Source organism: Mus caroli, unplaced genomic scaffold (assembly GCF_978045245.1).
Source record: "Mus caroli unplaced genomic scaffold, Mus_caroli_1 scaffold_7, whole genome shotgun sequence".
Lineage (NCBI taxonomy): Eukaryota > Metazoa > Chordata > Mammalia > Rodentia > Muridae > Mus > Mus caroli.
The window spans coordinates 145,725,353-145,738,491 of record NW_028227262.1 but is presented as its reverse complement, the minus strand read 5'-3'; the positions used below and the strand labels follow the sequence as shown (position 1 = coordinate 145,738,491).

Genomic DNA, 13,139 nt, shown 5'->3' with positions numbered 1-13,139 from the left:
AAACTTTTAGGGGGGGGGGGGGTTGTTAGTTTGTTTTTGGTTTTTCGAGACAGGTTTTCTCTGTATAGCCCTGGCTGTCCTGGAACTCACTCTGTAGACCAGGCTGGACTCGAACTCAGAAATCTGCCTCCTGCCTTTGCCTCCTGAGTGCCGGGATTAAAGGCGTGCACCACCACGCCGGGCAGATGTGATCTTTTTAACTTGGAATTTTAGAAGCTTTAGCTGGCTAGTATTTGTAGTACAATGGCAATTCCCAGGGAATTTCCTGCCAGTTCTTTCCAGACAAAAAAGCAGGAAGCGTCTCGAACAACTCATCAGAGCAAGTATAGTGCCCACTGATGATGGATACTGATGCTGAGCAGGCTAAGGAATTCTTTGCCAGGTGCATACCTGAAACCATTTCTAAGAGTTTGGATTGAACCCTGCCCCATGCTTTAAAATAATGTTGTCTTTACAATACCTTCAGTGCATGTAGACTTTCTTTTCTCTTACAAGGGGAAGGCACACAATTGTCCTTCCTTATCTTAACTCCTGTTGATCCAGGAGAAACACAGTATGTAAGCAGTTCTGAGAAAGTGCCTATGCCCATCCTAGCAGTGCACTGTTGAAACACATAAACTGGAGAGATCTGGACAGTGAGGATATTTTCTTCATTTTACTAACTGCCCAACAGTTATAATATGAGGAGTTTAAAAAGAATGATTTGGGGCTGGAGAGATGGTTCTGCAGTTACAAGCACGTGTTGCTCTTTCGGGCCTGACTCTGAGCATATACGTGGTACCTCACAAACATCTGTAACTCAGATCCAAAGGATCCAGCACCCTCTTCTGAACTCTACAGACAGCAAGCACATGAGGAGTACATACACATTTATAACGGCAAAGTACTTAGACATAAAGTAAATCTTTAAGTCTTCTAGGGCATCTTCCTGACTTGTAGTCTAATTTGTTTTCATGTCTTAAAGAATCATTGTTCTTTTGGAGATTTTAGCTAAAGTGTAAAATGTATAACACACTATAAAATTTGAAATGAAAATGTATTTTGATAACTTGAAATCAGACTACCACAAAAACAAGTACAAAGTATGTGCCCTTTAACGCAATGAGCAGCACATTATGTTGCTTTGTCATTGACAGAGTGTTGCTGCCTGCCTCCAGGATGCTCTGCCCTCCTCCTCGCCTCCTGTGTAGCATAGTAGTAGTTTGCCTTGCATGCTCTCCTGTGCCTTCCAGCACTCTCATTGGGCCACAGGGCTCGGCCCCTGCCGGCCTCAGATGTCTGCCTGCTCTGTTGTATTAATCAGTTCTAGTGCATTGGGTGTTACATTTGGATTTTCTTTCTTTGGGCAGGAATATTCAACGAAGCAGTTGACCAACCTGGTGAATGTTTGCCTAGGATCTCATATCAATAAGAAAGCAAGACAGAAGCTCCTAGCAGCTATAGATGAGATAGACAGGCCTAAAAGATAATGAACAGAGCTCTTTCCTCGGGGACATTGATCTTCTTTCGGCCTGTACGACATGAAAGGCAGTTCTTCATATACTCCTGATAATTCTAAGAAAACTTTGAGCATGTTCTTTGGAACTGGAAAATAGAAAATACTCAGCTGTGTGTGGTGTTCTCAAGTGACTTTTATATGCTCCAGTTTCTTCAAATTTTGCTCTTGTTGTAATCTTTTCCTGAAATTATCTTACTGTCATAATTATTATGTGACTACAATTACACGTTACAAAAGAGTGTACTATAAATACATAGTTGGAAGGGACAGTGGCTAATGTGTCTATGAATAGTTTTTGGAGAGTGTCTTAAATGGGAGGATGAATGTACAGTATTTCCTAATTATGAGCATTGCATGAGAATTTTAAAAAAATGTAAGTAAAATAGTTGGAAAATCAATATGTTCTGTTTTTAACTGTCAGAGCTTCTGCCAGTGTTAATTTGGTTATAACAGTGATCATAAATGATGAAATTTAATAAATGTTACACTCTAAAATTATCAGGTGTGTGAGACTACCTTTTGATATTCCTGTGTGATGGGAAGACTTCAGGAGACAGTATTGTCATTTTTTTATTATGTCCTCACCCTTGTTCTCTATCTTGAAACGTCTGGTCGGACGACATTTTATTGTATGGATTTTCCAGTGCCTGAGTAGCATATTGAACAATTACTAACTATGCATTTTTATAAAAATATAAAATATTTTACAGGATTTGCTGTCTTTGAATTCAACTTTTAGGACAAAAAAATCTGGGTTGAATGACTAAAGGTAGAGCTGCTATTAATTGTCTTAGTAGGGTTTTACTGCTGTGAACAGACACCATAACCAAGGCAAGTCTTAAAAAACAACATTTACTTGGGGCTGGCTTACAGGTCCAGAGGTTCAGTCCATTATCATCAAGGTGGGAGCATGGCAGTATCCAGGCAGGCATGGCACAAGCAGAGCTGAGAGTTCTATATCTTTATCCAAAAAACTGATAGTGGAAGACTGACTCCCAGGCAACTAGGGTGAGGATCGTATGCCCACACCCACAGTGACACACCTACTCCAACCAGGTCACACCTATTCCAACAAGGCCACACCTCCAAATGGTGCCACTCCCTGGCCCAAGAATATACAAACCATCATATTAATGTAAGTATGGGTCATCCACAGGTGTGAAATCTGTGTCTCTCAGTTCAGAGTTTCAGAACTCGACTCATTCTAGTGTGCTGCTGCTCTGAACATGTGCCTTGAAATCATCTTCTTCCGACACATACAACTGTGAAAGCCAATGTTGAATTTGTGTGTTCTTTCTGACCTAGGGGTGCAGAGTATCTAGGTTAGGTAGTGTTGGGCCAGAGCATCAGTGGACCCCAGGACCCTCAGAAACTCATCAGGAATTGGTCTTGTGTCTAGTGAGGCTGAGGGCATGAGATGAAGAGTACATAGGTGGCTGTAGTCGGCATGGACACTCATTTCTCCCAGTCAGGAGATAGCAGTATAATGTGTAGCACTTTCAGCATCTGCTCGGGGAGGGTGGGGGGGCAGGGCATGCTAGGTAAGCACTATGAAGAATTTTATTTGTTTCCAACCTTTTGCTCTACAGCAAATCTATGATGAGTTTGAACTCTCTTGTAACAAGATGACTTTGGTGCATTGTGGTCTCCTTGTGGTAGGAAGTTCTGTACTTATAAGGGAGATTCTCCGGCACACTTCATTTATCTGCACCCACTTGAAAACAAGCATGAGAGAGCCTTGGTCATTACGTTTAAATGGCACATTCATTGATGTTCATAAAAAACTAATTAAACTTATTTATGTCTTAATTGACTAGAGGTGTTAATTTTTTTAAGGGAATTTATATTTAATTTCCATTCATTTCTCCTTTAGTTACCTATGGGTAAAATGAGCAGAAATTATCTTTCTTGGTAGAGCCTGGTTGTTCTGGGGTAATGGGACTAGACACAAGAAATGCTTCCTTTAAGAAAGAGACTCAGCCCCATGCTCTGCAGACCTTTAAATCCACCTTGGCTTTTTCCATTTTTAGGATAAAAATGGAAGGTTTTCTCAGTGCTGTTTTGAAAAGGTGTTGTTTTGTTTTGTATTGAAAGGTAGCATATCCTATACCCAGCAAAACTCTCACTTACCAAATGTCTTAGGGGTTCTATTCCTGCACAACATCATGACCAAGAAGCAGGTGGGGAGGGAAGGGTTTATTCGGCTTACACTTCCATGCTGCTGTTCATCACCAAAGGAAGTCAGGACTGGAACTCAAGCACGTCAGGGAGCAGGAGCTGATGCAGAGGCCATGGAGGGGTGTTCTTTACTGGCTTGCTTCCCCTGGCTTGCTCAGCCTGCTCTCTTATAGAACCAAGACTACCAGCTCAGGGATGGTCCCACCCACAAGGGGCCTTTCCCCCTTGATCACTAATTGAGAAAATGCCTTACAGTTGGATCTCATGGAGGCATTTTCTCAACTGAAGCTCCTTTCTCTGTGGTAACTCCAGCTGTGTCAAGTTGACACAAAACTAGCCAGTACACCATAGATGGAGAAACCAAAGTATTCCATGAGAAAACAAAATTCACACAGCATCTTTCCATGAATGCAGCACTTCTAGGATAATAACAGGAAAACACCAATACAAGGACAGAAACTATGCCCTAAAAAAAGCAAGAAAGTAATCCTTCAACAAACCTAAAATAAGACAGCCACAAGAACAGAATCCTAACTCTAACAACAAAAGTGACAGGAAACAACAATTACTTTTCCTTAATATCTTTTAATATCAATGGACTCAATTCCCCAATAAAAAGACATAGACTGGCTCCGTAAACAGGACCCAACATGTTGTTGCTTACAGGAAACCCATCTCAGGGAAAAAGACAGACACTACCTCAGAGTGAAACGCTGGAAAACAATTTTCCAAGCAAATGGTCTGAAGAAACAAGCTGGAATAGCCATTCTGATATCGAATAAAATCGACTTCCAAGCCAAAGTTATCGAAAAAGACAAGGAGGGGCACTTCATACTCATCAAAGGTAAAATCTTCCAAGATGAACTCTCAATTCTGAATATCTATGCTCCAAATGCAAGGGCAGCCATATTTGTTAAAGAAACTTTAGTAAATCTCAAAGCACAAATTGCACCTCACACAATAATAGTGGGAGACTTCAACACCCACTCTCATCAATGGACAGACCCTGGAAACAGAAATTAAACAGAGACACAGTGAAACTAACAGAAATTATGAAACAAATGGATTTAACAGATATCTAGAGAACATTTTATCCTAAAACAAAAGGATATACCTTCTTCTCAGCACCTCATGGTAGCTTCTCCAAAATTGACCATAGGTCACAAAACAGGCCTCAACAGGTACAGAAATATTGAAATTGTCCCATGCATCCTATCAGATCACCATGGACTAAGGCTGATCTTCAATAACAACTTAAATAATACAAAGCCAATATTCACATGGAAACTGAACAACACTCTCCTCAATGATACTTTGATCAAGGAAGAAATAAAAAAGAAAGACTTTTTAGAGTTTAATGAAAATGAAGCCACAACATACCCAAACTTATGGGACAAATTGAAAGCAGTCCTGAGAGGAAAACTCATAGCTCTGAGTACCTCCAAAAAGAAACTAGAGAGAGCACACATTAGCAGCTTGACAACATACCTAAAAGCACTAGAACAAAAGGAAGCAAATTCACCCAAGAGGAGTAGACAGCAGGAAATAAGCAAATTCAGGGCTGAAATCAACCAAGCAGAAACAAAACGAACTATTCAAAGAACCAAACCAGGAGCTGGTTCTTTGAGAAAATCAACAAGATAGATAAACCCTTAGCCAGACTCACTAGAGGGCACAGGGACAGCATCCTAATTAACAAAATCAGAAATGAAAAGGGAGACATAAGAACAGATCCTGAGGAAATCCAAAACACCATCAGATCCTTATACAAAAGGCTATACTCACAAAACTGGAAAACCTGGATGAAATGGACAAATTTCTAGACAGATACCAGGTACCAAAGTTAAATCAGGATCAGATTAATGACCTAGACAGTCCTCTATCCCCTAAAGAAACAGAAGCAGTCGTTAATAGTCTCCCAACCAAAAGAAAGCCCAGGACCATATGGGTTTAGTGCAGAGTTCTATCTGACCTTCAAAGAAGATCTAATCCCAGTTCTTCACAAACTATTCCACAAAATAGAAACAGAAGGTACTCTACCCAACTCATTCTATGAAGCCACAATTACTCTGATACCTGAACTACAATACAGAACCAACAAAGATAGAGAACTTCAGACCAATTTCCCTTATGAATATCAATGCAAAAATACTCAATAAGATCCTTGCAAACCGAATCCAAGAACACATCAAAGCAATCATCCATCATGACCAAGTAGGCTTCATCCCAGGGATGCAGGGATGGTTTAATATATGGAAATCCATCAACGTAATCCACTATATAAACAAACTCAAAGACAAAAACCACATGATCATCTTAGGAAATGCAGAGAGAGCGTTTGACAAAATCCAACACCCATTCATGATAACAGTCTTAGAAAGATCAGGAATTTAAGGCCCATGCCTAAACATAATAAAAGCAATCTACAGCAAACCAGTAGCCAACATCAAAGTAAATGGAGAGAAGCAGGAAGCAATCCCACTAAAATCAGGGACTAGACAAGGCTGCCCACTTTCTCCCTACCTATTCAATATACTACTTGAAGTCCTAGCCAGAGCAATTCAACAACCAAAGGACATCAAGGGGATACAAACTGGAAAGGAAGAAGTCAAAATATCACTATTTGCAGATGATATGATAGTATATATAAGTGACCCTAAAATTTCCACCAGAGAACTCCTAACCCTAATAAACAGCTTCAGTGCAGGATATAAAACTAACTCAAACACATCAGTGGCCTTTCTCTACACAAAGGATAAACAGGCTGAGAAAGAAATTAGGGAAACTACACCTTTCACAATAGTCACAAATAATATAAAATACCTTGGTGTGACTCTACTTAAGGAAGTGAAAGATCTGTATGATAAGAAATTCAGGTCTCTGAAGAAAGAAATAAAAGATCTCAGAAGATGGAAAGATCTCCCATGCTCATGGATTGGCGGGATCAATATAGTGAAAATGGCTATCTTGCCGAAAGAAATCTACAGATTCAATGCAACTCAATTCTTCACTGAGTAAAAAAGGGCAATTTGCAAATTTATCTGGAATAACAAAAAACCTAGGATAGCAAAAATGATAAAAGAATCTCTGGTGGAATCACCATGCCTGACCTAAAGCTGTACTACAGAGCAATTGTGATAAAAAAAAAAACAAAAAAACAAAAAACAAAAAAAACCTGCATGGTACTGGTATAGCAACAGACAGGAATACCAATGGAATAGAATTGAAGACCCAGAAATGAACCCACACACCTATGGGCACTTGATCTTTGACAAGGAAGCTAAAATCATCCAGTGGAAAAAAAAGACAGCATTTTCAACAAATAGTGCTGGCACAACTGGCAGTTATCATTAGAATAATGTGAATTTATCCATTCTTATCTCCTTGTGCTAAGGTCAAGTCTAAGTGGATCAAGGAACTCCACATAAAACCAGAGACACTGAAACTTATAGAGGAGAAAGTGGGGAAAAGCCTCGAAGATATGGGCACAGGGGGAAAATTCCTGAATAGAACAGCAGTGGCTTGTGCTGTAAGATTGAGAATTGACAAATGGAACCTCATAAAATTGCAACGCTTCTGTAAGGCAAAAGACACTGTCAATAAGACAAAAAGGCCACCAACAGATTGGGAAAGGATCTTTACCAATCCTAAATCAGTAGGGGACTAATATCCAATATATATAAAGAACTCAAGAAGGTGGGCTCCAGAAAACCAAATAACCCCATTTAAAAATGGGGCACAGAGCTAAACAAAGAATTTTTAACTAAGGAATATCGAATGGCTGAGAAGCACCTGAAAAAAATATTCAACATCCTTAATCATCAGGGAAATGCAAATCAGAACAACCCTGAGATTCCACCTCACACCAGTCAGGATGGCTAAGATCAAAAATTCAGGTGACAGCAGATGCTGGCGAGGATGTGGAGAAAGAGAAACACTCCTCCATTTCTGGTAGGATTGCAAGCTTGTACAACCACTCTGGAAATCAGTCTGATGGTTCCTCAGAAAACTGGACACAGTACTACTGGAGGATCCAGCAATACCTCTCCTGGGTATATATCCAGAAGATGTTCCAACTGGTAATAAGAACACATGCTCCACTATGTTCCTAGCAGCCTTATTTATAATAGCCAGAAGCTGGAAAGAACCCAGATGTCCCTCAACAGAGGAATGGATACAGAAAATGTGGTACATTTACACAATGGAGTACTACTCAGCTATTAAAAACAATGAATTTATGAAATTCCTAGGCAAATGGATGGATCTGGAAGGTTTCATCCTGAGTGATGTAACCCAATCACAAAAGAACTCACATGATATGTACTCACTGATAAGGGGATTCTAGCCCAGAAAATTGGAATACCCAAGATACAACTTGCAAAACACATGAAACTCAAGAAGAAGGAAGAGCAAAGTGTGGACAATTTGCCCCTTCTCAGAATTGGGAACAAAACACCCAACTCTGGAAGGAGTTACAGAGACAAAGTTTGGAGCGGAGACGAAAGAATGGACCATCTAGAGACTGCCCTATCTGGGAGTCCATCCCATAATCAGCCACCAAATGCAGACACTATTGCATTTGCCAGAAAGAGTTTGCTGAAGGGACCCTGATATAGCTGTCTCTTGTGAGACTAGGCTGGGGCCTAGCAAACACAGAAGTGGATACTCACAGTCAGCTATTGGATGGAACACAGGGCCATCAATGGAGGAGCTAGAGAAAGTACCCAAGGAGCTGAAGGGGTCTGCAACCCTATAAATTGAACAACAATATGAACTAACCAGTACCCCCAGAGCTCATGTCTCTAGCTGCATATGAATCAGAAGATGGCCTAGTCGGCCATCAGTGGGAAGAGAGGCCCCTTGGTCTTGCAAACTTTATATGCCCCAGTACAGGGGAACGCCAGGGCCAAGAAGTGGGAGTGGGTGGGTAGGGGAGCGGTGTGTGTGTGTGGGGGGTGGGGGTATAGGGAACTTTCGGGATAGCATTTGAAATGTAAATGAGGAAAATATCTAATAAAAATTGGAGGAAAAAAAAAGAAAGAAAGGTAGCATAATATGCTCACTATCAGCACAGTTGATGGAGAGTTGGTGTCAGTCACCTAATCACAGGAGCCACCAGACGTTTTCTGAATATATTATTCAGTGATAGTGAATGGCAACACTGTAAGAGTTTGTGATATAAAACTATGTAGTAAATAGAACTGAAAAGCTAAGAAAGTAAATAGAAATAGCTTGTTCTATAAAAGGACTGTGGGTAGCTTCTCCCTCCCTTTTGAGTTTATACATTTTTCTTGATTCAAGCATTTCATAAGAAAGTGTCTTGCAGGATTCAGGATTTTAAGTTCATATGGGAGCATGGTATCTTTTGAGAAATTATAATAATTTATACAAATGTGTTGCTTCACATTTTAAAATGTGAGGAAGATACACAACAGCTCAAGTGAGCTAATGTTTTTCCATTTGTTTGGAAAGGCCTTTGTAGAACATTCACATTCCCTTTAATCATCTTGTTTAATTTGCTTACAAATCAAATTTCTGTAGAGGAAGAGCTTGTGTAATAGTTTATTAAAGCTTTAGGAAGAACTTCCTTCTAGGTTGTTGACTTTGGGGTTTTTTTTTCTCCCCCTTTTTTTTATTTTTTTTATAGCAGAGTGCCAAGGTGAAATAGTTTTCTTTCACTTGCCCACCAAAAAGTAGTGGTCAGAACGCTTATAATTCAATTCACTTTGACAATGTAGTTACCTTCTGTAATAGAAAAAAAAAAAAATCAAACCTGAAGATGAATTCCCAGTTGTACCCAAAGCAAACAGAAGTGTGTGGGGGAAGAGAGGCATAAACGTGTATCATATCCCTAAACTTTGGTATAGGCATTATAGTTCATAAAATGACATCTGGCTCTTGCCAGTGGTTGATGGCTGGTGTGTTATTGATACTCTGCTGTAATCTTTGTAAATGTTAAGACTAGTTCAGCCTTTTAAAAATTTGTTTTCTTATTATGGAAAACATCTGTTAAGTTGTATTGGCCTACAGATTTTTGAAGCCTATCAAAAAGTTTAGGCTGTTGAACTCTCACCAAGGCAACACTCTTCTTAGCTTTATACATAAAAATCCTTGTACTAAGAATAAACGAAGCCGGGCGTGGTGGCGCATGCCTTTAATCCCAGCACTCAGGAGGCAGAGACAGGTGGATTTCTGAGTTCGAGGCCAGCCTGGTCTACAAAGTGAGTTCCAGGACAGCGAGGGCTATACAGAGAAACCCTGTCTCAAAAAAAAAAAAAAAAAAAAAAAAAAAAGAATAAACGAAAAATTGTTTATTAACTTTCATGGACTTAGCCTCTCGTGACTGTTGCTAAGTATACCAGTCTTTAAACACTACCGCTGAACGTTCTTTGCTTCAAGCAGCCCATGTAAGATTGTGGTAGCATATTTGCTTTATCTCTGACTCAAGTTACTTTAGCTATCACATTCCTATCTTAGGGCTGAAGAGACCCAGCCTGTGGGTCTCTTCACATTTCCTCTTTAGCTGTTTTTCACTATGAGCTGATCCTTTACATCTGGAAAGGGTTGCTTGCTTCTAGGCTGAATCTTGGTGCAGCCCAGGATAACTTCAACCTGAGGCATCTCCTGCCTCTGCTATCCCAGTATTGCATTTTTGTGAGAAATATTAAATAAAAGGACCAGCAAGTTTCCCACACTACCACCAGTAACTAGCGGACCACATGGCTCCAGCCAGGTGATCTCAAGTCAGCGGTCTCTCTGGGCCGAAGCTTCTGAGTCCCTTGGTGGATCACTGCCACCAGCCCAATGACTGTCCATCCAATCAGATTTATGTATCAATAAATTCTCAATTTACAAGATGCCAATACAATAATTTCAGAACCAATTGATAATGATTTTTAAAAAAAAGCTTTATCCTAATTATTCTAACCTTATGACATTATAACTACCGCGCTGGTTCATGACCGTCTCCATCTTGGCCTTCCCCTTTCTCCCTGAGAGTTCTCTGTCTCCACAACTCTTAGCTCCACCTCCCTTTTCAATGTCCAATCACAGGCCTCCTGCTGCCCTAATATAATTGGACAGGGAAAATCCTGTGACATTGAATCTAAAGGGATGCCTGGCAGAAAGCCCACCTATGAATGTATTGTATTGCCTCTTCCCAATACCTGCTTCTTTTTCCTGCTTGAAAGCAAAAGGATTTGTCTTAAGTCAGTATTTCCATTCTGTAAGAATTTTTATTTAACTACAGCAAGCAACAGAGTAATCACTGACTCAAAAATGGGGTCTCATGTTACAGCCTATACAGTCCAACTTTCAGTGTGTTACTTCCTGCCTCTGCCCCTACCTCCCAATACGGGGATGACAGGTGAGTGTTTTCATTGCTGCAAAGCTCAATTCTAGAGACTTCGCCAAGAGTATTATCACATGTAAACCATCATGAGACAGTCCTTTTGTCTCCCTGCTGCCTACCTCACCTTCCTTCTTTTGTCTTGTGTTAACAGAACCTCTGAGCAAATGAGCCATTTCTATAAAATTGACCTTCTCAAGGACAGATGTGGTGGAGTGAAATTGGTAGGGAGCACTGGTGGCTCCAGTGGCCATCAGTTTTAATAAGAGTGACTATGACACCATGTGAAAGGAGCTGACAGGCTGCCCATGGGAAGTTGGGTAGATTGCGGCAGGCTGAGAGAACATGATCAGGATACTAGTTAATAAGCAAGGGGACCCTGTGACTGGCACAGTAAAAGAATGCGTAGAAAGGATGTGACAGGAAGTGTCTTATGTGCCACTTTGTAGAGCACAGAAGAGACTGATTGGGATTTGACTCACATGGGAAACACCTCACCAAAGTGGTGGTCTGATTAATGACTTCAGCTTTCAGCAAATTACTGTTTTTAAGAAGAGGCCACAGAGGAGCCCCCAGCAAAGCAAGAAGAATACTATAAAACCTGCCAGGCTGATGGACCACAGTGGTATTAGAGTTTGTGAGACGCTGTCAGACCTCAGATATTTAGAAGTCAGACAGTAGAATCTATTGCTGAGGTAAAGAGTTAAGGATGATTTGAGATTCGCTAGAGAAAGTAGAAGTCTGGTGGGACTGGGTTTGTGAAGATCAAAAAGAGCAGCCGCAGGAGCACAAAATACCTTAAGGTAGGGGTGTTAGAGAGCAGTGTGAAGCCACTTGAGTCAAGTAGCTGAGGATGTCAGAGCTGCCAATGCAGATGTGAGTCAGACTGTGGCAGAAAACTGGGCATGCTTTAGGAGACAGGAAATTCTACTGCAGCCAGAAATGTTGTTGATGCTGGGAAAGATGCTGGCTTCTGATTGAGTTAGCCACCTACCATGCAGCAGCTCTGGAAGATGCCATGTCATATAGGATGTAGATTCTACACAATGTAATTTCCGCTATATTTGGTTATGTACCAGAAAAAGTGTGAACTGTGGATCAGGAAAGCTGCCTTAGGGAAGAGACACTTGGGTGGAGATTGGCAATGAATAGGACTTAGGTGAGAAGGTGGATCAGAAAGGATCAGAAAGGCCAGTATGCTGACCCAAGAAAGGGCCAGAGTTGGGAGTAGGGGCTGTACTGAGAATGTCTTAGGTAGCCAGTCAGGAAGCATGGGTCCATAATCAGCAGATGGGGCAGGACCAAAAGTGACAGGCAGGCATCTGAAGAAGTGGGCAGTGCAGGCCAGCCAATACCTAAAGCACTGAATTGTCACTTAAAACTACATCAAAAGGAAGAAGCCATTTTCTGCTGGCTTGTTAGTTGGTGTGTTGGAGAAGTGGTGCATAGAATAGATGATGGCCTACCACTTCCAAGTGTGTATTTCAGGGTACATCCTAAGCAGGAAAACCTTCCCCCTCAAAATATTAAGCTACACATCTATGCAAGCATTAATCCATGGTTGTAGATGGCCCCTTGTGTGCCAGGTACCTCAAAAGCCCAGCTCTTCTGCAACAGAGGTACAATCCAGTTACTTCAGCACACTACTGGGAGGCTTTTCTTTGCATTTTTAGACAATATTTCTCTTTTGTTCACTTCAGTATAATAAGTGGAAGTTTTCCACCAGATGAATCTTAGAATATAGTCTTTCCCTCCTAAGTGTCAGAGTGACCTGCATTTGGACAGGCCGCCATATAGATATAAAATGCAGCTGAGAGGAAAGGTCCTCCTGGGAGAGTTTGGTGCCTGAGCTACAAGCAGTGGGACAGGTGGAGCTCTGAGGCTAGTTACTGTGGTGCACTGCGCTTTACAGCAATTCCATCTGTGAGTGGCTGATTAAGTGAAGCAGACAAAGAGAGAAACGATTTGCTGAAGGCAGCTAGCCAGCCAGATGGCTATTGTGGGAGAATCCGCTGGCTGCAAACATTCAGTTTCCAGATAGTCCCTGGAATACAGGATGGAATCAAACATCTGGCAAGACTGGTCCATCCACACCTGGGCTTGCAAGTCCTGCAG

The 13,139-nt window shown here is 41.1% G+C and overlaps 1 protein-coding gene across 1 annotated transcript in view; it reads left to right on the top strand.

Moving 5' to 3' along the window:
- Vps50 (VPS50 subunit of EARP/GARPII complex) overlaps window positions 1-2,850 on the top strand; it is a 106,518-nt gene extending 103,668 nt beyond the window's left edge. The window contains exon 28 of the mRNA XM_021164267.2: window positions 1,350-2,850. Within this exon, the coding sequence (XP_021019926.1) occupies window positions 1,350-1,469 (120 nt within the window). The 3' untranslated portion in view covers window positions 1,470-2,850. The remainder of the gene's footprint in view (window positions 1-1,349) is intronic.
- Window positions 2,851-13,139: the final 10,289 nt, after the last annotated feature.